Genomic DNA, 25,371 nt, shown 5'->3' with positions numbered 1-25,371 from the left:
CGCTCAATAAATACGATTGATTGATTGATTGATCTACCCAGCTCTTAGAACAGTGCTTGGCACATTCATTCATTCATTCAGTCGTATTTGTTGAGCTCTTACTGTGTGCAGAGCACTGTACTAAGCGCTTGGGATGTACAAGTTGGCAACATATAGAGACGGTCCCTACCCAACAGTGGGCTCACATGGTAAGCACTTAACAAGTACCATTAGTATTATTATTATTATTCAATAGGTGCTCAGTAAATAGATGACAAGTAACAGCATAATACCCTATCTGCCTCGGTACAGTGCTCTGCACAAAGTAAACGTTCCCAAGAAGGACTCAATAAATAATATTCGTGTGATTTTTTGCCTAGCCTCGCTTCCCCTACTTTCCCAAAACCCATCACATCTCTAGGCCGACACGAGTCAATCAGTCAGTAGTGTATATTGAGCACTTACCGAGTGCGGAGCAGTGTACTAAGCACTTGGGAGAGTAGATTACAGCAGAGATGGAAGACACGATTCCATCCGTCAAAAAGGGGAGACGGACAATAAAATAAATCACAAAGGAAATGGCAGAATGTGAGGTTAGGCTTCTAAGTGCAGCGGGGCTGGGGTGAAAAGCAAGTGCGTAAAGGGGGATAGATCCTCTTCAGATACCGGAAACCCTAAAACGAGAGAGAAAGGGAAAGTTTTATTAAAATTTCTTTCAGACCCCCGGCCAGTTTTCTTCAGACTGAACACGTGGGCTTGTGCTGGAACTTTGGGCGAATATCCGAAGCAGTTAATAGTTTGGGCCTCAATTCCTCCCCCCTCAGATCACCCTTCCTCCACCCCTCCGGTCAGTCGTCGTCCAGCGAAGCTCTCCTGACTTAGTCCCGAAATGCCCTCAGCTCTTGTACTGCCCAAGCGCTTAGTACAGTGCTGTGCACACAGTAAGCGCTCAATAAATACGATGGAATGAATGAATGAAAAGTAAGGTCGAATCAGTGGATAGAAAGGGGGGAAAGTTGCACGCTAGGAAGAAAATTCTTCCCTGAATTTTCTTTAAAAAAAAAAAATTCTCACCCTATTTTCCACCGTTCTTCAGACTAGTAAAATGAAGTGCATAGTTTCAAACAGATGGGACCCAGGCTTGGGAGGATAGAGTTACGGGGCCTGGAGTCGATAGTTTTGACTGGCAAGGATATAGGAAGCGTGTCAGTGGAAAACCTACCTGGCAAAATACATTTTGTTGTGGGGGTGACTTTATAAAGGTTTAGCGTGGCCTTTCGGGGGTATTTCTCATCAATGTTAGCTTAGTTCCTGGGGTTTCAGCGCCATTTGATTGATCTCTTCAAGGTGAACCCTTGCTAATTAGGCAGTCTTATGCAGTATTTACAATAACCCTGTGGATTTCAGAATCCCGCGAAAGATCACAAAAACATCGTAACTTGGTGAAAATAAATAAGATCTTCAACTTCCCCCAGGCCTCAGAAAACTTCGACTCGGAAGTCTGCACCCCACTGTGTGCTGCCTTCAGTTTGAATCATTCTGGGCACAGGATAGAATTTTCTGTCTAATTTTTTTTTTATCAGGAGAAAGGACTCATTTCCTTAGCAGGAGGAAAACAGATGTATCAGGAAACTCAATTTGGGACAATAAGCCAGTGGAAATTTCTTTATCGAGCACATTCCAACTCTTCACTAACAATGCCTCGAGAAATCAAAGGGACATGGGGTAGTAAAGTACTTAAGCATCTTCTAGTTGGGCGTGGGGCAGTGTGGTCAGCTTCCGGACAGAGAGGCCGGGATCCCGTGGGCCGGACGCGCGGACGTCAGATTTCTTTCTGTTCACCAGCCGCAAGCCTCAAAGCTGGACACGATCCTCGTGTTGGCTTTAGCACAAGATTGCATTTCCCTCTGCAGAGCACAGGCCCTGGGCGTCCGAAGGACCTGAGTTCTAATCCCGGCTCCCCCGCTTGCCTGCCGGTTGACCTTCGGCAAATCACTTCGTGACTCTGTGCCTCAGTTCCCTCATTTGTAAAATGGAGATTAAGACTGTGAGCCCCACAAGGAACAGGGACTGCGTCCAATTTGCCCGTAAAGTGCCTGGCACATAGTAAGCGCTTAACAAATGCCGCAGTTATAACTATTAGTCTCGGGCTCAATTGAGAAGCTAAATTAATAGCCAGTTCGGTTGTAATGCTGTGTTTTCAGTGTACAGTTCAGCTAGCCCCCCGTGGAAGAATTAGAGAGCATTCTGCCCACAGCAAGAATCAGCAGCGGCTAGACATGATCCACACAAACTGGCTCACCTAGACTCAATGTAAGAAGAAAGGGTCGCATGCACACATGTAATGTCATCCGGCATTTTTTTTTTTATGGTAACCGTTAAACGTTTATTATGTGACAGGCTCTGGGGTAGATGCAGGCTAATCAGGTGGGACACAGTCCCTGTCCCTCTCAGGGCTCATAATCTAGGGAGAGAGAGAAAATAGGTATTTAATCTCTGTTTTCTAGATGAGGGAACTGAGGCACAGAGGAGCTAGGTGTCTTGCCTGAGGTCACACAGCAGGCAAATGGCAGAGCCGGGATTAGAACTCAGCTCCTCCGACTCTCAGGCCTGCGCTCTTTCTACTAGGCCACTCTGCTTGTGTCTTCAAACCAACTGCCCCCCAACCCACTCAATCCCATGGAATCCATGGGGTGGTAATTTTCCCATCCACGAAGTTAATCAAGAACTCAACTACTGTGACTTAGTGGATAGAGCATGGGCCTAGAGGTCAGAGGGACCTGGGTTCTAATCCTGGATCCACCACATGTCTGCTTTATGACCTTGGGCAAGCTTCTCTGGGTCTCAGTTTCCTCATTGGTAAAATCGGGATTAGAGTGCGAGCCCCATGTGGGACAGGGGCTGTGTCCAACCCGATTAATTTATATCTACTCCAGTGCTCGGCACACAATAAGATCTTAAAAAGTACCATAATTATTATTATTACTATTATTATTGCCACACTGGAGCAGAAAGGACTGTATTTGCTAGGCTCCCTTACAACATTTGGTAATGTTGGCACAGTCCTTTGTTGGCAATTCAATCACTTGGGACTTTCTTTCTTTTTGCGTCTTCAATCTCTGTTGTACTGTGCATTCCCAGACGCTTAGTAGAGTGCTTGGCACCCAGGAGGCGCTCCATAAATTCATTCATTCATTCAATCGTATTTATTGAGCGCTTACTGTGTGCAGAGCACTGTACTAAGCGCTTGGGAAGTACCAGCTGGCAACATATAAAGACGGTCCCTACCCAACAGTGGGCTCACAGTCTAGAAGGGGGAGACAGAGAACAAAACAAAACATATTAACAAAATAAAATAAATAGGATATGTACAAGTAAAATAAATAGAGTAATAAATATGTAAAAACGTATATACAGGTATATACATATATACAGGTAAATATACATAAATGCCATTGATTGACTTGTGGATTTTTGTTTGTCTCCAGGTCCTGTGTGAATGGCACTTTGGTGCGCTGTGCCACCCAGCTCTGGCACGGAGACAGAATCTTATGGGGAAACAACCACTTTTTTAGGTAATCTCTCAAGTGGGGAGCTGAACCTCCATTTCTCAGGTCTCTCACCTTGCTCTAGTGGGTAACGGGCTGACCATCTTCTCCCCTCCAACAGAGTAAACCTGCCCAAGAGGAAACGGCGAGATTGGCTAAAGGAGTTTGAGAAGGATACCAGTCCTCCAGAGCAGGACTTGGACGCAGCAAGCGAAGCTTCCTCGGAGCCGGATTACAACTACGAATTCGCCCAGATGGAAGTGATCATGAAGACCCTAAACAGTAATGGTAAGAGCCTGGGGCATGGAGAATACCCTCTTCCCAGAAAGGGGCGGGAGCGAGGTTTGCCCTGGAATATCTAAGGTTATGGCAGGGAGATCTCAGATCTCATGGGGGTATGGATGGGAGCAAGAAGCTTGCTTCTCTCCCCTTAAGATTGGACGCTCCTGGTGGGCAAGGAAATACGGGTCCTGCTTCCGTTGGATGCTCTGAAGTGCTCAATAAATAGCACTGGTGGATTGCTCTCTCTCTCCCTTCCTTCAAGGCCCTGCTGAGAGCTCACCTCCTCCAGGAGGCCTTTCCAGACTGAGCCCCTTCCTTCCTCTCCCCCTCATCCCCCTCTCCATCCCCCTCCATCTTACCTCCTTCCCTTCCCCACAGCACCTGTATATATCGATATATGTTTGTACATATTTATTACTCTATTTATTTTACTTGTACGTGTCTATTCTATTTATTTTATTTTGTTAGTATGTTTGATTTTGTTCTCTGTCTCCCCCTTTAAGACTGTGAGCCCACTGTTGGGTAGGGACCGTCTCTATATGTTGCCAGTTTGTACTTCCCAAGCGCTTAGTTCAGTGCTCTGCACACAGTAAGCGCTCAATAAATATGATTGATGAGGAGGAGGAGGAGGAGGAGCCGGGCCCAGCATGTCTGAGAGGCTCCTTGTCCGGTTTCCTCTCGTTGAGCTGTGGACGTTCCAGAACCGGGGCAACTCTCAGCTTGCGGTGAATCTAAAAATGCCCCCCAGAATCCCCTAGGGTGGCAGAAATGCCGGTTGTGCTGGCGGTGTCATCAGTCACTCGGCAGCTTTGAGTTCATTCAGTCGTATTTATTGAGCGCTTACTGTGTGCAGAGCACTGTACTAAGCGCTTGGGAAGTACAAGTTGGCAACAGATAGAGACGGTCCCTACCCAACAGCGGGCTCACAGTCTAGAAGGGGGAGACAGACAACAAAACCAAACATATTAACAAAATAAAATAGAATAAATATGTACAAATAAAATAGAGTAATAAATACGTACAAACATATATGCATATATAGAGGTGCTGTGGGGAGGGGAAGGAAGTAAGGCGGGGGGGATGGGGAGGGGGAGGAGGGGCAGAGGAAGGAGGGGGCTCAGTCTGGGAAGGCCTCCCAGAGGAGGTGAGCTCTCAGTAGGGCTTTGAAGGGAGGAAGAGAGCTAGCTTGGCGGATGTGTGGAGGGAGGGCATTCCAGGCCAGGGGGAGGACGTGGGCCGGGGGTCGACAGCGGGACAGGCGAGAACGAGGCACGGTGAGGTGATTAGCGGCAGAGGAGCGGAGGGTGCGGGCTGGGCTGGAGAAGGAGAGAAGGGGGCGAGGGGATGGACAGCCTTGAAGCCCAGGGTGCGGAGTGTCTGCCTGATGCGTAGGTTGATTGGTAGCCACTGGAGATTTTTGAGTTGACACTAGGACAGCTTTTTTGCTTGCAACGTACAGTGCTCTGCGCTCAGTAAGTGCCCGATAAATACAATCGATTGATTGAAGGTGACATCTCCGATCTCAGTGACGATTTCTGGGCAGAGCCACTGAGACCATTAAGGCAAAGATTCCTACTTCCCAAAGGTGTTGTACTCTTCCAAGCGCTTACTACAGCGCTCTGCACTATAGTAAGCGCTCAGTAATTACCGTGGATTGATTAAGCACTTAACTATGTGCCAGGCACTGTTCTAAGCCCCGGAGTCGATACAAAATGATCAGGTCGGACACAGTCCATGTCCTCCACGGTACTCATCGTCTTGACCACCGTGTTTTCAGAGGAGGAAACTGAGGCTCAGAGAAGTAATAATAATAATAATGATGGTATTTGTTAAGCACTTACTATGTGCAAAGCACTGTTCTAAGCATTGGGGGGATCCAAGTGGATCAGGTTGTCCCGCGTGGGGCTCACAGGCTTCATCCCCATTTTACAGATGAGGGAACTGAGGCTCAGAGAAGTTAAGTGACTCGCCCAAAGTCACCCAGCTGACAGTTGGCGGAGCCGGGATTTGAACCCGTGACCTCTGACTCCAAAGCCCGGGCTCGTTCCACCGAGCCACGGTGCTTCTCTGAAGAAGTGAAGGCAAGGTTAAGGGCATCTTAACTCTGACCTGAGTTGTGCCTGACTCAGAGCGAGAGGTCCCTAGCTGGAGTCGCGCTTGGAGTCATGGGGGGCTTTTAGTCCTTTCTTTTCCTGGGACTGGGCCGTTGACCCCGGCCCCGGGGACAAGAAGCTGTGTTCCCTCACCGCGGCCACCCTGTACCAGTAGACGTGTTCCCGATCCGCCTGTCGGCCTGGTGGTCTTCTCCGTGGTGGTCCTACCTGAAGATGCTCTATCCTCTCCTCTGGCTTCAGACCAAGTTCCTGCAGGAGCCCGGGGAGGAAGGTGGTCACCGTTTGGGCCCGGCTTGGGCCAGCGCTCTTGGCCGGTGCTTGAGGGCCCGTCGTCTAACCCCGGCTGGGGAAAAAGCTGAGGCCGCCTGCCCGGAAATTGCTGTGTTGGGGGGGATTGTGGTCCGCCCCTTTGTACTTACTCCTCCCCACCCCCGCACGCTGCATCCGTCTCTCTGGATTCAGGCGCAGGGATTAATTGTGGTATAATTGTGGTATTGGTAAGCGCTCACTATGTGCCAAGCGCTGGCTTGGATACGGGTAAACCGGGTCGGATGCCATCCCAGTCACACGCGGTCCCGATCCCCAATTTACAGTTGAGGGAACCGAGGCGCAGAGAAGTCAAGTGACTTGCCCAAGGTCCCATAGTAATAATGCTGGCATTTATTAAGCGCTTACTACGTGCAAAGCACTGTTCTAAGCGCTGGTCAGGCGGCGGAGCCAGGATTTGCTCGTGTTGTTTTCCTGCATCTGTGGCGATCTGGGTAGGAGAGAGCAGTTTTCAGTGGAGCTGTGTGCTGTGAAATTCCTCTAGTTCCGAGCATGTGTGTGTGTGTATGTACACTTGCTCGCGCTTGACTAGGGAAATTTAAGAGCACTGAATGAATCTAGGGTTCACTCATTCATTCAGTCGTATTTATTGAGTGCTTTCTGTGTGCAGAGCACTGTGCTAAGCGCTTGGGAAGTCCAAGTTGGCAACATATAGAGACGGTCCTTACCCAACAGCGGGCTCACAGTCTAGAAAACTGGGTTAAAACTGGTGATCCCAACTCGGCCTTTCAGAAGCCACTCGGAGTCGCTTCCTTGGCCCCACTGGCCCGGGAAGTCACCCGGGATCCGCTCCTAGACGGCGGACAATTTTCTGAGAACCAGTGCTCCGTCTCGGGTGCGTCCAAACCGCGTCTTCTGTTTGTGCCGGCCGGCCTTAACCTGAACGCTGCGAAACCTTCGGCCGGGGACAGCGGGAGTGTCTCAAGCCCGAAACGGGACGGGGGGAGGTCCTCCTTGGCCTCCCCTTAACCCCAAAGCGCGGTCCTAACTTGTTTCCATCTCCCGACGCCTCATCGGCCGTGTGGCGTGTGCGTCTGCGTGCGCGTCCCGCCCCGAGAGGTGTGGGCAGAGAGAAGCGGAACAAGTTTCCCACTCGAAAGGTGCGGGAGGGTGGTCTCCAAGTTGCGTGTGCCCGGGATGCTTAGCTTCCTTGTGGGAAGGGTCTAAAGGAAGTTCTGTTACCGCCCGGCAGAGTCGAGGTGTCTCCTCAGTGCTTGCGGCAGGCCCTGTGCAGCTTTCCCGTACGGACCTCGTCGACTGTCGATGTGTATTTAGTCTTAGGGGGAGTTTCCCCCGACTCACCTCCCCGCCTCTGCTGTGCCCGCGCCCCGTGCCTAGACCCGGTGCAGAACGTGGTGCAGGTGCTGGAGAAGCAGTACCTGGAGGAGAAGCGCAGCGCCCTGGAGGAGCAGCGGCTCATGTACGAGCGCGAGCTGGACCACCTGCGCCAGCAGCTGTCCCCCGACCGCCAGCCCCAGCCCGGAGCCGACCACCGCCTGCTCCTCACGGCCCACGCCGCCCAGCACAAGGTGGCCCTGTGGGCCGAGGAGAGGTGAGGGGACAGCCGGCCCCCCGCGTCACCCTGGCCGACTCCCTGGGATGTGACTGACTATCAATCAGTCGTATTTATTGAGCGCTTACCGTGTGCAGAGCACCGTGCTAAGCGCTTGGGAAGTCCAAGTTGGCAACATATAGAGACGGTCCCTACCCAACGGCGGGCTCACAGTCTAGAAGGGGGAGACAGACAACAAAACCAAACAAATTAACAAAATAAAATAAATAGAATAGATATGTACAAGTAAAATAAATAGAGTAATAAATATGTACGAACATATATACATATATACAGGTGCTGTGGGGAAGGGAAGGAGGTAAGACGGGGGAGATGGAGAGGGGGGCGAGGGGGAGAGGAAGGAGGGGGCTCAGTCTGGGAAGGACTAACTACGAGGATGTTCCCGATGACCTGACATCCCCTCCAATCAATCAATCAATCAATCGTATTTATTGAGCGCTTACTATGTGCAGAGCACTGTACTAAGCGCTTGGGAAGTACAAATTGGCATCACATAGAGACAGTCCCTACCCAACAGTGGGCTCACAGTCTAAAAGCCCACTGCTGGTCTAAAAGCCCTCCACCCCCCAGCTGCCCATTTCCTCTCTCAAACTCCGGGACACTTGCTTCTCTCCAGCTCATCCATCCCCTCTCCACAGCACCTGTATATATATTTGTACAGATTTATCACTCTATTTTACTTGTACGTATTTACTATTCTATTTATTTTGTTAATGATGCGCATCTAGCCTTATTTCTACTTATTCTGATGACACCTGTCCACATGTTTTGTTGTCTGTCTCCCCCTTCTAGACTGTGAGCCCGTTGTTGGGTAGGGACCGTCTCTATATGTTGCCAACTTGGACTTCCCAAGCGCTTAGTACAGTGCTCTGCACACAGTAAGCGCTCAATAAATACGATTGAATGAATGAATGACTGACTCGCTCCGCTCTTCTGGGCTTCCTCCGGCTGCTCAGACTCCTGGAAAGGGAGGTAGCATCGGGGAGGACGGGCGTGAAAAGCGGTTCTTCGAGACCCGGGGACCCTCGTGACGCTGATTCCGTATTCATTCATTCATTCAATCGTATTTATTGAGCGCTTACTGTGTGCAGAGCACTGTACTAAGCGCTTGCGAAATACAAGACGGCAACATATAGAGACGGTCCTTACCCAACAGCGGGTTCACAGTCTAGAAGGGGGAGACAGACAACAAAACAAAACATGTGGACAGGTGTCACAATCGTCCGAATAAATAGAAGTGAAGCTAGATGCACATCATTAACAGAATAAATAGAATAGCAAATATGTACAAGTAAAATAGAGTAATAAATCCATACAAACATATATACAGGTGCTGTGGGGAGGGGAAGGAGGTAGGGCGATGGGGATGGGGAGGGGGAGAGGAAAGAGGGCATTATGGCAGAGGGAAGGGGGTGTGGGAGGTGCACACCCAGAAGAGTCCTGGGCTTTGAGAGGTGCATGGGGGGTCACGGGGGTGAGACCCCAGTTTTTCAGCTCTACCTTCATGGAGGCTCCTCTCTCTCTCTCGGAGCAGGGGGCAGGGGCCACAAGGGTAGGTTTCCCAAGTCAGAGGAACAGGAATCCCCACTGTTCTCTCTAACAGAGAAACTGTAAGTTCCTCGTGGTCAGGGATCCGGTATCGGACTCTCCCAAGCGCTTATTTCAGTGCTGTGCACACAGCAGACACTGAGTAAATATCATTGATTGATGGGCAGAGAGGACAAAACTGGGGCTTGTGGTAATGGGGAGAAGAGTTGTGGTGGGAGAGGGTCGTTCTGCCTCTGCGGCTTGGGATACCAAGAGCTCTGGGATCTGAGGCGAGTCTTCCCGTTTACAGTGTAAACTCCCTGAAGGCAGGGATTGTATCTTTGACCTCTGCCTCACTCTCCCTAGTGCTCTGTGCAGTGTTCCTCACACAAGGCACAGGGCTGGTGGAGATCAAGCAGGGATTTCATGCCAGCTTAGTTTAAAGACCAGAGATTGGTCCCGTCCCTCTCTCGCCCGGCCCGGAGAGCCTGTGGTGTCTCTTTAGGGCCCAGGCCCAGTTGCCGCTCGTCTCCGGACAGTCACTTTGTGTCCGGCTGTCCAGGCCGGGCTACCGGGCGGAGAAGGGTCCCCGGTCAGACGTTCTTGCCCGCTGTCCTCCCCGCAGAGACGGACTGTTCCGGCAGAGTCTGGCCAAACTCCGGGAGCAAATTGTCAAGGCCAACACGCTGGTGAGGGAAGCCAACTTCTTGGCCGAGGAGATGAGCAAGCTCACGGATTACCAGGTCACCCTCCAGATCCCAGCCGCAAACCTCAGCGCCAACAGGAAGGTGGGTAAAGGGGAGGGAGAGAGAAAGAGGAGAGGAGAGAGAAAGTAGAGAAGGGAGGAGAGAAAGTAGAGAAGAGAAAGAGGAGGAAAGAGAATTTATGCGTGTGAGTGCAGAACGGGATGACTTGGAGAAGAAGGGGTGAAATGGGTCTGTTTTGTGCTGGGGGAGAGGTTTGTGTGTGTCTGTGTTTGTTCAAAATTCATTTTCTTTCCCCCTTGCATTTTTCTTTCCAGAATTGTGGAGGGCGGGATGGGGTTGGTCTTCTTGAAGGGCCGTTTTTCATCATCGTTTCCCATTGGGCTTCTGTGAGCCATCAAGCCTGAAGCAGGACGGGGTCCCTTCCGTGGCCCGGCCCGCAGAGGGTGGGCAGACGGGGTCGAGGCTGGCTTCCCACCGGGCCCTTGGCTTTGGGGACCATCCCGGGAGAGACTGGGGAGAGGAGAAGGCCCCTCATGGCCTGGCATCCTCCTCGTAGTGGCTACGGGCTGCGGAGCAAAAGTTGTGGCCTCAACAACCGGTGTCTTCAGTCACTTCACTGTGCTCTCTCTCTCTCTCCCCTCTGTGTTCCCCTCGCTCATCCTCTCTCCTTTTGGTTCTTCTTCACCTCCCTCTTTCCCTGTCTTCCTCCCTCCCTTCTCCCCCCTCCCATTATCTCTCTCTCTCTTTCTTCTCTCTTCCTCCCCCCTCTTCCCCTTTCCCTCATCCTCCTGTTCCCCCTTTTTCCTCATTCCCTCTCATCCCCTCCATTTTCCCTCTCCCCTTACTGTCTCCTTTTCTCCTTCACTCTTCTCCGTCTCTTCCTTGGTCCTGTCCATCTCTCCCCCTGTCCTTCCACCCCGACCTTCTCCCCTCTGCCAAGGCAGAGGGGAGCTATAGTGAGCGAGCCGGCCATTCAGGTGAGAAGGAAAGGAAAAATCACCCAGGTGTGGACCATCGAAAAGCTGGAGAACAAACTGATCGACATGCGAGACCTCTATCAAGAGTGGAAGGAGAAAGTCCCTGAGGTGGGTTTGGTCCGACCGAGGCCCAGCCCGGCCGCCCGAGCTGAGCTGGCGGATGGGGGCCGGGCCCGGAGAGAGCCATCTTGCAAGGAATGGGGCGAGGGGACTGGGAAAGGGAGCTCGCAAAGCAGGGCTGACCGCGCTGGGCCTTGGTATCCCGGGAAGCGCGGAGGGGTGGAAGGCCCCCCCGGACATCCGCACGGGTGACCTGGATTTCCCTAAGGCTTGCGAGGCCACCAGCCCGTTTCTCGGGTGAGCCCAACTCTTTCTGCCAGTTTCCCCCCATCCGACATCCATCTTTGCCTTGGTTCCTGGCAAAACCCAAACAACAGGCCACAAGGCTCTGTGGGAGGCGAGGTGACCCTTTCTACGAAGCCCAAGAGAACCACAACCTCATCGGGGTGGCCAATGTCTTCCTCGAGTGTCTCTTCTGCGACGTGAAACTTCAGTATGCGGTGCCCATCATCAGCCAGCAAGGAGAGGTAAGGGCACACAACTCTTACCTGACCTTTTTTTCCAAGAATAATAATAATAATAAATAATAATAATAATAATAATAATAATGGCATTTGTTAAGCGCTTACTATGTGTTAAGCGCTTACTATGTGTCAAGCACTGTTCATCCAGAGAGAAGCAGCGTGGCTTAGTGGAAAGAGCCCGGGCATGGAGTCAGAGGTCATGGGTTCAAATCCCACCTCCGCCCCTTGCCAGCTGGGTGACTTTGGGCAATCAGTCGTATTTATTGAGCGCTTACACTGTACTAAGCGCTTGGGAAGTACCAGTTGGCAACGTATAGAGACGGTCCCGACCCAACAGCGGGCTCACAGTCTAGAAGGGGGAGACAGACAGCGAAACAAAACATATTAGCAAAATAAAATAGAATAGATATATACAAGTAAAATAAATGAAGTCACTTCACTTCTCTGGGCCTCAGTTCCCTCATCTGGAAAATAGGGGTTAAGATTGTTAGCCCTACGTGGGGACAACCTGATTACCTTGTATCCCCCAATCGCTTAGAACAGTGCTTTGCACATAGTAAGCGCTTAACAAATACCATCATTATTCTTCTTATTATTCATTCATTCTATCGTATTTATTGAGCGCTTTCTGCGTGCAGAGCACTGTACTAGTTCTAAGCACTTGTGGGGGGGAATGCAAGGTGATCAGGTTGTCCCGCATGGGGCTCACAGTCTTAATCCCCTTCTCCAGATGAGGTAACCGAGGCACAGAGAATAATAATAATAATAATTGGCATTTGTTAAGCGCTTACTATGTGCAAAGCACTGTTTTAAGCGCTGGGGAGGATACAGGGTAAACAGGTTGTCCCACGTGGGGCTCACATTCTTAATCCCCATTTTACAGATGAGGTAACTGAGGCCCAGAGAAGTTAAGTGACTTGCCCAAGGTCACACAGCAGACATGTGGCGGAGTCGGGATTCGAACCCATGACCTCTGACTCCAAAGCCGATGCTCTTTCCACTGAGCCACGCTGCTTCAATGGTATTTGTTACACAGCTGCTATGTGCCAAGCACTGTACTGAGTGCTGGGGCAGAGACAAGCTAATCAGGTTGGACACTGTCCATGTCTTATATAGGACTCACCGTCTTAATCCCCATTTTACAGATGAGGTGACTCGGGCACAGAGAAGTGAAGCGACTTGCCCGAGGTCACCCAGCAGGCAAGCGGCTGAGCCGAAATTAGAGCCATCGTGGCGTGAGAAACAGCACAGAGAATAATAATCATGACAATAATTATGGCGTTTGTTAAGCGCTTTCTATTTGCCGGGCACTGTACTATAATAATAATAATAATAATGGCATTTATTAAGCGCTTACTATGGGCAAAGCACTGTTCTAAGCGCTGGGGAGGTTACAAGGTGATCAGGTTGTCCCACGGGGGGCTCACAGTCTTTTTACAGATGAGGTAACTGAGGCCCAGAGAAGTTAAGTGACTTGCCCGAAGTCACACAGCTGACAACTGGCGGAGCCCGGGATTTGAACCCGTGACCTCCGACTCCAAAGCCCGGGATCTTTCCACTGAGCCACGCTGCTTCTCTAAGCACTAAGTACTAAGCGCTGATTTGCAAGCAAAGTCCTAAGTAAAGGGACTTGTCCAAGGTCTCGCAGCCGCCAAGTGACGGAGCCGGGACTTGAATCCAGGTCTTGCGACCGGCAAGCCCGTGCTTTATCCGCCAGGCCCCACCGCCGGCCGAAACTGGTCCCCCGCGTCTCCTTCGTTCCTCCCAGGTGGCCGGCCGGCTCCACGTCGAGCTGATGCGCGTCACGGGGGTCGTCCCGGAGCGGGCGGCCGAAGGGGACGACTCCTCGGAGAACTCCTCGGAGAGCGGGAGCCTGGAAGTCGCCGACGGCAACGGAGATGGCCTCCAGCTAGCCAGGAGGCTGACCTGCAGGGTGAGCGCTGGCCGCGCCAGGAGGGAGGCTCACCCTCCCCACCCTCCTCCTGTCCGCGTTGGCGGCCGCCTCCCCTTCCAGACTGTCAGCTCGCTGCGGGCGGCGAATGCGTCTGTTGATTCTGATAGTCTAACAAGAGTAGTATTGTGGTATTTGATAAGCGATTACTATGAGCCGCTCACCGTACTAAGCGCTGGAGTGCAAGCGAAACAATCTTTTAGACTGCGAGCCCGCCGTTGGGTAGGGACCGTCTCTGTATGTTGCCAACTTGGACTTCCCAAGCGCTCAAGTGCACACAGTAAGCGCTCAATAAATACGATTGATTGATTGATTGATTGATTGATTGGTGTCTCTATGTGTTGCCAATTTGTACTTCCCAAGCGCTTAGTACAGTGCTCTGCACACAGTAAGCGCTCAATAAATACGATTTATTGATTGATTGATTGGACAGAGCCCCTGTCCCCCTGCAGTTCAAAGTCTGAAATCAACATATCCCCCCCCCCCTTTTTTTTTTCTTTTTTTGGTATTTGTTAAGTGCTTGCTATGTTCTCTGTCTCCCCCTTCTAGACTGTGAGCCCACTGTTGGATAGGGACCGTCTCTATATGTTGCCAACTTGTACTTCCCAAGCGCTTAGTACAGTGCTCTGCACATAGTAAGCGCTCAATAAATACGATTGATGATGATGATGATTGGACAGAGCCCCTGTCCCCCTGCGGTTCAAAGTCTTAAATCAACATATTCACCCCCTCACCCTTTTTTTTTTCTTTTTTTGGTATTTAAGTGCTTGCTATGTTGTCTGTCTCCCCCTTCTAGACTGTGAGCCCACTGTTGCGTAGGGACCGTCTCTGTATGTTGCCAAGTTGGACTTCCCAAGCGCTTAGTACAGTGCTCTGCACACAGTAAGCGCTCAATAAATACGATTGATTGATTGGACAGAGCCCCTGTCCCCCTGTGGTTCAAAGTCTTAAATCAACATATCCCCCCCCCCGCCCTTTTTTTTTCTTTTTTTGGTATTTGTTAAGTGTTTGCTATGTTGTCTGTCCCCCCCTTCTAGACTGTGAGCCCACTGTTGGGTAGGGACCGTCTCTAGATGTTGCCAACTTGGACTTCCCAAGCGCTTAGTACAGTGCTCTGCACACAGTAAGCGCTCAATAAATACGATTGATTGATTGATTGGACAGAGCCCCTGTCCCCCTGCGGTTCAAAGTCTTAAATCAACATATCCTCCCCCCCCACCACCCTTTTTTTTTCTTTTTTTGGTATTTGTTAAGTGCTTGCTATGTTGTCTGTCTCCCCCTTCTAGACTGTGAGCCCACTGTTGGGTAGGGACCGTCTCTATATGTTGCCAACTTGGACTTCCCAAGCGCTTAGTACAGTGCTCTGCACACAGTAAGCGCTCAATAAATACGATTGATTGATTGACTGATTGGACAGAGCCCCTGTCCCCCTGCGGTTCAAAGTCTTAAATCAACATATCCCCACCCCCCCACCCTTTTTTTTTCTTTTTTTGGTATTTGTTAAGTGTTTGCTATGTTGTCTGTCTCCCCCTTCTAGACTGTGAGCCCACTGTTGGGTAGGGACCGTCTCTATATGTTGCCAACTTGGACTTCCCAAGCGCTTAGTACAGTACTCTGCACACAGTAAGCGCTCAATAAATACGATTGATTGATTGATTGATTGATTGATTGGACAGAGCCCCTGTCCCCCCCGCGGTTCAAAGTCTTAAATCAACATATCCCCCCCCCACCCTTTTTTTTTCTTTTTTTGGTATTTGTTAAGTGTTTGCTAAGTTGTCTGTCTCCCCCTTCTAGACTGTGAGCCCACTGTTGGGTAGGGACCGTCTCTATATGTTGCCAAGTTGGACTTCCCAAGCGCTTAGTACAGTGCTCTGCACACAGTAAGCGCTCAATAAATACAATTGAATGAATAACCCCCCCCCCACCCTTTTTTTTTTTCTTTTTGGGGTATTTGTTAAGTGCTTGCTGTGTGCCAAGCACTGTTCAAGACTGTGAGCCCCACGTGGGACAGGGACTGTGTCCACCCTGATTTGGTTGTATCCACCCCAGCGCTTAGTACAGTGCCTGGCACATAGTAATCGCTTATCAGTAATCAGCCTTCCCAGACTGAGCCCCCTCCTTCCTCTCCGCCTCCCCCTCCTCCCCCTCCCCACAGCACCTGGATATATAATAATAATGTTGGTATTTGTTAAGCGCTTACTATGTGCGAAGCACTGTTCTAAGCGCTGGGGGGAACACAAGGAGATGAGGTTGTCCCATGTGGGGCTCACAGTCTTAATCCCCATTTTACAGATGAGGGAACTGAGGCACAGAGAAGTGAAGTGACTTGCCCGAGGTCACACAGCAGATATGTGGGGGAGGTGGGAGATATGTATAAGCGCTTAGTCCAGTGCTCTGCACGCAGTAAGCGCTTAATAAATCCGATTGATTGATATATATGTTTGTACGTATTTATTACTCTATTTTATTTGTACATATTTATTCTATTTATTTTATTTTGTTAATATGTTTTGTTCTCGGTCTCCCCCTTCTAGACTGTGAGCCCACTGTTGGGTAGGGACCATCTCTATGTGTTGCCAACTTGGGCTTCCCAAGCGCTTAGTCCAGTGCTCTGCACACAGTAAGCGCTCAATAAATGCGATTGATTGAATGAATGAATGGCACATAGTAAGTGCTTAACAAGTACCACAATTCTTATCATTATTCTAAGCGCTGGGGTAGATCCAAGCTTATCAGGTTGGACAAAGTCCTCTCCCAAGCCCTTAGTGCGGAGCTCTGCTCACAGTAAGTGCTCAATAAATACGATTGACGGAATTAATCCTCTAGGTCCCTACTCTGAGCCAAGTTGTGCGGGATCCCGTCTACTAAGTGCTCCCCCGAAAGCACTTAGTACGGGGCTCGGCACAGAGTAGGCACTCAGCAAATATCACTGATGGATTGAGATCAGTCAGTCGTAGTTATTGAGCAATTACTGTGTATTTTATCCTCACTTCACAGGTGAGGAAACTGAGGCACAGGGAAGTCAAGTGATGGTCCAAGTTTACACAGCAGACATGTGGCAGAGCCGGGATTAGAAATCAGATCTCCTAGTAAGCGCTTAACAAATGCCATTATTATTATTATTATTATCTCCTGATTCCCAATCCTGGCCCTTCCCACTGAGCCACGCTCTCTCTCAATAATAATAATAATTGGCATTTGTTAAGCGCTTACTATGTGCGAAGCACTGTTCTAAGCGCTGGGGAGGATACAGGGTGATCAGGTCGTCCCACGTGGGGCTCACAGTCTTAATCCCCATTTTACAGATGAGGGAACTGAGGCCCAGAGAAGTTAAGTGACTTGCCCAAGATCACACAGCAGACATGTGGCGGAGTCAGGATTCGAACCCATGACCTCGGACTCCAAAGCCCAGACTCTTTCCACTGAGCCACGCTGCTTCTCAGTGGTTTTTTCTCGTATAGCAGAGACAATCGGTCAATCAGTGGTATCTCTGCAGCGCTTATTGTATGCGGAGCACTGTGCTGAGCATTTTTTATTCACTCAGTCGTATTTATTGGGCACCTACTATGTGCAAAGCATTCATTCATTCAGTTGTATTTCTTGAATGCTTACTGTTGCAAAGCCCTGTACTGAGCACTTGGGAGAGTACAATATTCTGTCTCCCCCTTTTAGACTGTGAGCCCACTGTTGGGTAGGGACTGTCTCTATATGCTGCCAATTTGTACTTCCCAAGCGCTTAGTACAGTGCTCTGCACATAGTAAGCGCTCAATAAATACGATTAATGATGATGATGATGATTCATTCATTCAGTCGTGTGTATTGAGCGCTTACTGTGTGCAGAGCACTGTACTAAGCACATGTTGACCACACATAGAGACGGTCCCTACCCAACAACGGGCTCACAGTCTAGAAGACTGTTGTACAGTATAATAGACACATTCCCTGCCCACAATCAATCAATCGTATTTATTGAGCGTTTACTATGTGCAGAGCACTGTACTAAGCGCTTGGGAAGTACAAATTGGCAGCACATAGAGACAGTCCCTACCCAACAGTGGGCTCACAGTCTAAAACAACAAGCAAAGCACTGTACTAAGCGCTTGGGAGCGATCAGTCCAACAGACTGGATAGACACGCTTCCCCAGCCCACCGTGAACCTCTGGACTGTGAGCTCGTTGTGGGCAGGGAATGGGTCCGTTTATTGTTGTATTGTACTCTCCCAAGCGCTTAGTACGGCGCTTTGCACCCAGTAAGCGCTCAATGAATTCAGTTGCGCGAACGAACGGAGGAGCGTACAGAGAGAGTGTACGCAGAACCGAAGGGCGTCGGTTGTGATTTGGTGTCTCGCCCTTCAGGTGAGGATTAAAGAAGCGACGGGCCTGCCACTGAACCTGTCCAATTTTGTCTTCTGCCAATACACTTTCTGGGACCAGTGCGAATCCACGGTGGCGGCCCCCGTGGTTGACCCGGAGGGGCCCTCCGCTCCCCCCAGAGAGGCCCAGTTCACCGTGACGTTCTCTCACTGTAAGGTAATCCGCAGCGGCGTCGGAACCGTGGCGTTTATTAAGCGCTTACTATGTGCCGAGCGCTTGTTGGTACAGTGCTGGGTAGCCCCGCCTGTTGCGCGGGGACACTGGGGTTCGGTTCCCTGACGGGGAGTGATAAATTTCCCTCTAGACTGTAAGCCTGTTGGGAGAGTACAGTGGAACAAGAAAGACACATTCATTGTGGAGTCGACGGTGTTGATGACGATGAGGGTGGTATTTGCTAAGCGCTTACTCTGTGCCAAGCACTGTTTTAAGCGCTGGGGTAGAAACAGGGTCATCAGGTTGTCCCACGTGGGGCTCCCAGTCTTCATCCCCATTTTGCAGATGAGGGAACTGAGGCACAGTGAATCAATCAATCAATCGTATTTATTGAGCGCTTACTATGTGCAGAGCACTGTACTAAGCGCTTGGGAAGTACAAATTGGCATCACATAGAGACAGTCCCTACCCAACAGTGGGCTCACAGTCTAAAAGTGAAGTGAACAGTGAAGCGCTTACTATGGGCCAAGCACTGTTCTAAGCACTGGGGTAGAAACAGGGTCATCAGGTTGTCCCACGTGGGGCTCACAGTCTTCACCCCCATTTTACAGATGACGGAACTGAGGCGCAGTGAAGCGCTTACTCTGTGCCAAGCACTGTTCTAAGCGCTGGGGTAGAAACAAGGTCATCAGGTTGTCCCACGTGGGGCTCACAGTCCTCACCCCCATTTTACAGATGAGGGAACTGAGGCACAGTGAAGCGCTTACTCTGTGTCAAGCACTGTTCTAAGCCCTGGGGTAGAAACAAGGTGATCAGGTTGTCCCACGTGGGGCTCACAGTCTTCATCCCCATTTTGCAGATGAGGGAGCTGAGGCACAGTGAAGCGCTTACTCTGTGCCAAGCACTGTTCTAAGCTCTGGGGTAGAAACAAGGTCATCAGGTTGTCCCACGTGGGGCTCACAGGCTTCATCCCCATTTTACAGATGAGGGAACTGAGGCACAGTGAAGCGCTTACTCTGTGCCAAGCACTGTTCTAAGCGCTGGGGTAGAAACAAGGGCATCAGGTTGTCCCACGTGGGGCTCACAGACTTCGTCCCCATTTTACAGATGAGGGAACTGAGGCACAGTGAAGCGCTTACTCTGTGCCAAGCACTGTTCTAAGCACTGGGGTAGAAACAAGGTCAATCAGTCAATCGTATTTATTGAGCGCTTACTGTGTGCAGAGCACTGTACTAAGCACTTGGGAAGTACAAGTTGGCAACATATAGAGACAGTCCCTACCCAACAGTGGGCTCAGGTCATCAGGTTGTCCCACGTGGGGCTCACAGGCTTCATCCCCATTTTACAGATGAGGGAACTGAGGCACAGTGAAGCGCTTACTATGTGCCAAGCACTGTTCTAAGTGCAGGGGTAGAAATAAGGTGAGTCAGGTTGTCCAATGTGGGGCTCACAGTCTTCATCCCCATTTTTTAGATGAGGTAACTGAGGCACAGAGAAGTCAAGTGGCTTGTCCAAAGTCACACAGCTAGTAAGTGGCGGGGCGGGGATTGAAGCCGAGACGGTCTTCAAGCCGAGTTCCCTGGGGAGGAAGCTCATGGGGGGTTTGAGGGGAGCTGGTTCCCGAAGACCCTGCCGGAAAGCCGTGGCGAAAAGCCGGAAAGACGAAGGCAAGGCTTAAAAAGCATCTTACTGGAGGGAAAGGCCAGGAGGCGTTGGGATGCTTCAGCAGGGCAGGAAGCCGATAAAAGGTTCACGGCGGGTGGTCTGAGGGAAATCGTGAGGTGCCTCGACGTCCGTGGGGTTGGCAGGGAAGCTGTCGGTAGCTGAGGCTTAGTACTTAGTAGCTGAACTGAAGCGCTTAGTACAGTGCTCTGCACACAGTAAGCACTCAATAAATACGATTGATGATGTTGATGTTCCTGAAGGAGGCTATTCGGGCCCTGTCCCACCGTCTCATCATCATCATCAATCTTATGTATTGAGCGCTTACTATGTGCAGAGCACTGTACTAAGCGCTTGGGAAGTACAAATTGGCAACATAGAGGGACAGTCCCTACCCAACAGTGGGCTCACAGTCTAAAAGGGGGAGACAGAGAACAAAACCAAACATACTAACAAAATAAAATAAATAGATATGTACAAATAAAATAAATAAATAGAGTAAAAAATATGTACATACATATATATAGGTGCTGTGGGGAAGGGAAGGAGGTAAGATGGGGGGATGGAGAGGGGGATGGGGGGGGAGAGGAAGGAAGGGGCTCAGTCTGGGAAGGCCTCCTGGAGGAGGTGAGCTCTCAGTAGGGCCTTGAAGGGAGGAAGAGAGCGAGCTTGGCGGATGGGCAGAGGGATTGGGGGCATTCTGGGCCCGGGGGAGGACGTGGGCTGGGGGTCGATGGCGGGACAGGCGAGAACGAGGCACGGTGAGGAGATTAGCGGCGGAGGAGCGGAGGGTGCGGGCTGGGCTGGAGAAGGACAGAAGGGAGGTGAGGTAGGAGGGGGCCAGGGGATGGACAGCCTTGAAGCCCAGGGTGAGGAGTTTCTGCCTGATGCACAGATTGATTGGTAGCCACTGGGCTCATCCCCAAGCCACTGCACCACCCAAGACCCGGCTTCCAGTTGGGGTCACTAACCGCCAGATGGGGAGGCCCACCTGCTCCTCCAGACCGTAAGCTGGTTGTGGGCAGGGAATGTGTCTTTATTTTGTTATACTATACTCTCCAAGCACTTAGTACGGTGCTCTGCACACAGTAAGCGCTCAGCAGATACGATTGAGTGAACCGAAATGAACAGCCCGGCTCGGTGCTCAGCGGCTTCAACCCGGCCCGCCGGCCGCGCGTTGCTCTCTCTCATCTTTTCCCCCCGATTCTTCTCCCTCCCTTCCGCCCGCCTCCGCGGGCGCCAGGACTATGTGGTGAACGTCACCGACGAGTTCCTGGAGTTCATTTCCGAGGGGGCCCTGGCCATCGAGGTGTGGGGTCACAGGTGCGCCGGGAATGGCAACGCCACCTGGGAGGTCGATTCTCTGCGCGCCAAGACCAGGACGCTTCGGGACAGGTCTGTTGGGTTCGGTCCTCCCCCAGGTTGTAATCGTTGTGGTCATCGTTGAGCCCCTCCTATGTACTGAGCACTGTAATAGTAATAATGATGATGGCATTTATTAAGCGCATACTACGTATAAAGCACTGTTCTAAGCGCTGGGGAGGTTACAAGGTGACCAGGTTGTCCCACGGGGGGCTCACAGTCTTAATCCCCATTTTACAGATGAGGTAACTGAGACACAGAGAATAATAATAATAATAACAATGGCATTTATTAGGCACTTACTATGTGCAAAGCACTGTTCTAAGCGCTGGGCACTATAATAATAATAATGGTGGCATTTATGAAGTGCTTACTACGTGTAAAGCACTGTTCTAAGCGCTGGGGAGGTTACAAGGTGACCAGATTTCCCACGGGGGGCTCACAGTCTTAATCCCCATTTTACAGATGAGGGAACTGAGACACAGAGAATAAAAATAAATAATAATAATGATGGCATTTATTAAGCGCTTACTATGTGCAAAGCACTGTTCTAAGTGCTGGGCACTATAATAATAATAATGGTGGCATTTATTAAGCGCTTACTATGTGCAAAGCCCTGTTCTAAGCACTGGGGAGGTTACCAGGTGACCAGGTTGTCCCACGAGGGGCTCACAGTCTTAATCCCCGTTTTACAGATGAGGTAACTGAGACACAGAGAATAATAATAATAATAACAATGGCATTTATTAGGCACTTACTATGTGCAAAGCACTGTTCTAAGCGCTGGGCACTATAATAATAATAATGGTGGCATTTATGAAGTGCTTACTACGTGTAAAGCACTGTTCTAAGCGCTGGGGAGGTTACAAGGTGACCAGATTTCCCACGGGGGGCTCACAGTCTTAATCCCCATTTTACAGATGAGGGAACTGAGACACAGAGAATAAAAATAAATAATAATAATGATGGCATTTATTAAGCGCTTACTATGTGCAAAGCACTGTTCTAAGCACTGGGCACTATAATAATAATAATGGTGGCATTTATGAAGTGCTTACTACGTGTAAAGCACTGTTCTAAGCGCTGGGGAGGTTACAAGGTGACCAGATTGTCCCACGGGGGGCTCACAGTCTTAATCCCCATTTTACAGATGAGGTCACTGAGACACAGAGAATAATAATAAATAATAATAATGGCATTTATTAAGCGCTTACTATGTGCAAAGCACTGTTCTAAGCGCTGGGCACTATAATAATAATAATGGTGGCATTTATTAAGCGCTTACTATGTGCAAAGCCCTGTTCTAAGCACTGGGGAGGTTACCAGGTGACCAGGCTGTCCCACGGGGGGCTCACAGTCTTAATCCCCATTTTACAGATGAGGTAACTGAGACACAGAGAATAATAATAATAATAACAATGGCATTTATTAGGCGCTTACTATGTGCAAAGCACTGTTCTAAGCGCTGGGGAGGTTACAAGGTGACCAGGTTGTCCCACGGGGGGCTCACAGTCTTAATCCCCATTTTACAGATGAGGTCACTGAGGCCCAGAGAAGTGAAGTGACTTGCCCAAAGTCACATAGCTGGAGCCGGGATTTGAACCCATGACCTCTGACTCCAAAGCCCGGGCTCTTTCCACTGACCCACGCTGCTTCTCTACTGTATTAAGCACTGTACTAAGCCCTGGGGTAAGATACAAGATAATCAGGTCAGACACGGTCTCCGGCAGGGGAGAACGGGGTATTTTATCCCCATCGTACAGATGAGGCCCCTGAGGCTCTGAGAAGCTAAGTGACTGATCCAGGGTCATACGAAGCAGCATGGCTCAGTGGAAAGTGCCAACTTGTACTTCCCAAGCGCTTAGTACAGTGCTGTGCACACAGTAAGCACTCAATAAATACCATTGATTGATTGATTGATTGATTGAAAGAGCCCGGGCTTTGGAGTCAGAGGTCATCAGTTCAAATGCCGGCTCCGCCGCTTGTCAGCTGTGCGACTTCGGGCAAGTCACTTCACTTCTCTGGGCCTCAGTTACCTCATCTGGAAAACGGGGGTTAGGAATGTGAGCCCCAGGTGGGACAACCTGATCACCTTGCAAACTCCCCAGCTCTTAGAACAGTGCTTTGCACATAGTAAGCGCTTAATCAATCAATCAATCAATCAGTCGTATTTATTGAGCGCTTACTGTGTGCCGAGCACTGTACTAAGCGCTTGGGAAGTCCAAGTTGGCAACACATAGAGACGGTCCCTACCCAACAGTGGGCTCACAGTCTAAAAGGGGGAGACAGAGAACAAAACCAAACATACTAACAAAATAAATAGAATAGATGTGTACAAGTAAAATAAATAGAGTAATAAATATGTACAAACATATATACAGGTGCCATCATTATTATTACGCACCAGCCAGGTAGGGGAGGCAGGATTTGAACCCAGGTCCTCTGATTCCCAGGCCTGTACTCTGAGGGTCAGGATCGTGTTTCACCTCCTCCGCCAGGCCTCCCTACCGCACACGCGTGGGTGTGTATTTCACACCGATGCCGGTTTAGCGTGCCTGGGCTCGGTCAGAGTGAATGCCCGGCCTCCTGGGGATAGTGGTGGTGACGACTCTAGGGGGTCAGCGAAAGTGGGCAGAACAGAGACGGTTTGGGATGGTAAATACAACCAGTTGTATTTATTGAGCGCTCCCCGTGTGCAGAGCACTGTACTAAGCACTTGGGAGACCGAACGTAACAATAGAACAGACACATTCCCTGCCCACGATGAGCTTACGGTGTAGAAGACTGTATGTGTGACCTTGGGCAAGTCGCTTAGCTTCCCTGGGCCTCAGTGACCTCATCTGTAAAATGGGGATTAAGACTGTGAGCCCCACGTGGGGCAGCCTGATCCCCTTGTAACCTCCCCAGCGCTTAGAACAATACTTTGCACGTAGTAAGCGCTTAGTAAATGCCATTATTATTATTATTATTATTCCTCAGGCGCCCAAAGTGTTCTCTGACACAGTAGGGCCTCTGTCGTGGGGCGGGGCTGGTTTGGGCTTGGTGGCGGAGTGGGGGCCGGGGTGGCGGCCTGGCCTCTCGGGACAAACCACGGGGGGGGTCGGGAGGAAGGCCCGGGCGCGTCTGTGGGAGCAGGACGAGCCCACCGGATGGATGCTCCTTCGGGTCCTTGTAGGTGGAGCGAGGTGACCCGCAGGATCGAAATGTGGATCTCCATCTCGGAGCTGAACGAGATGGGGGAGTACGCGGCGGTCGAACTTCACCAGGCCAAGGATGTGAACACGGGGGGGATCTTTCAGCTGAGACAGGTGATGCTCTTCTTCCCCCTCGCCCCCCCACCGACCCCCTTCCTCCCCGCAGAAGGCTTCTCGGGACCCCGGGCCCACCTGCTCCCCTTCCCCTCCCTCTGGATAACTTTCGGCCCCTCTGGGCTCCATCTTAATGTTCCCCGCGCTCTTTCTCGTCATCAGTCGTATTTATGGAGCGCTGACTGTGTGCAGGACACTGTACTAAGCGCTTGGGAAGTACAAATTGGCAACATATAGAGACGGTCCCTACCCAACAGTGGGCTCACAGTCTAAAAGAGTGGGCTCACAGTCTGAGGAGCAGCGTGGCTCAGTGGACGCTGACTGGGAGCCCGCTGTTGGGATGCGACCGTCTCTATATGTTGCAAACTTGTACTTCCCAAGCGCTTAGTACAGTGCTCTGCACACAATAAGCGCTCAATAAATACAACTGAATGAATGAAAGAGCCCGGGCTTTGGAGTCAGAGGTCATGGGTTCAAGTCCCGGCTCCGCCAACTGTCAGCTGTGTGACTTTGGGCAAGTCGCTTCGCTTCTCTGGGCCTCAGTGACCTCATCTGGAAAATGGGGATGAAGACAGCGAACCCCCCGTGGGACAACCCGATTGCCTTGTAACCTCCCCAGCGCTTAGAACGGTGCTTTGCACATGGCAAGCGCTTAACGAATACCATCGTTATTATTCTTCTTATCTCTCCCGCCCACCCGGACAGGGCCATTCTCGGCGGGTTCAGGTCACGGTGAAGCCCGTGCAGCGCTCTGGGACGCTTCCCCTCATGGTGGAGGCCGTCTTGTCCGTCTCCATTGGCTGCGTGACCGCTCGTTCCACCAAGCTGCAGCGGGGGTTGGACAGCTACCAGGTGAGCCACCCCCGGGGACCCGCGGAGCGGGTGAGGACCGAGCCGAAGGCCGCGCTTAGCCAGCTGCCGAAGAAATTCCATTTGCCGGCTG

At 50.7% G+C, this 25,371-nt stretch overlaps 1 protein-coding gene across 1 annotated transcript in view; it reads left to right on the top strand.

Annotated features, from left to right (window-relative positions):
* KIF13A (kinesin family member 13A) overlaps positions 1-25,371 on the top strand; it is a 131,911-nt gene that overhangs the window by 81,891 nt on the left and 24,649 nt on the right. The window contains 11 exon segments of the mRNA XM_038770774.1: positions 3,468-3,554; positions 3,649-3,815; positions 7,589-7,802; positions 9,976-10,138; positions 11,002-11,142; positions 11,472-11,621; positions 13,387-13,551; positions 17,926-18,099; positions 21,002-21,153; positions 24,296-24,428; positions 25,134-25,280. Coding sequence (XP_038626702.1) covers positions 3,468-3,554; positions 3,649-3,815; positions 7,589-7,802; positions 9,976-10,138; positions 11,002-11,142; positions 11,472-11,621; positions 13,387-13,551; positions 17,926-18,099; positions 21,002-21,153; positions 24,296-24,428; positions 25,134-25,280 — 1,693 coding nt within the window.

The sequence above is a fragment of the Tachyglossus aculeatus genome, chromosome X2 (genome assembly GCF_015852505.1).
Source record: "Tachyglossus aculeatus isolate mTacAcu1 chromosome X2, mTacAcu1.pri, whole genome shotgun sequence".
NCBI lineage: Eukaryota > Metazoa > Chordata > Mammalia > Monotremata > Tachyglossidae > Tachyglossus > Tachyglossus aculeatus.
This window is presented reverse-complemented; position numbering and strand designations above follow the sequence as displayed.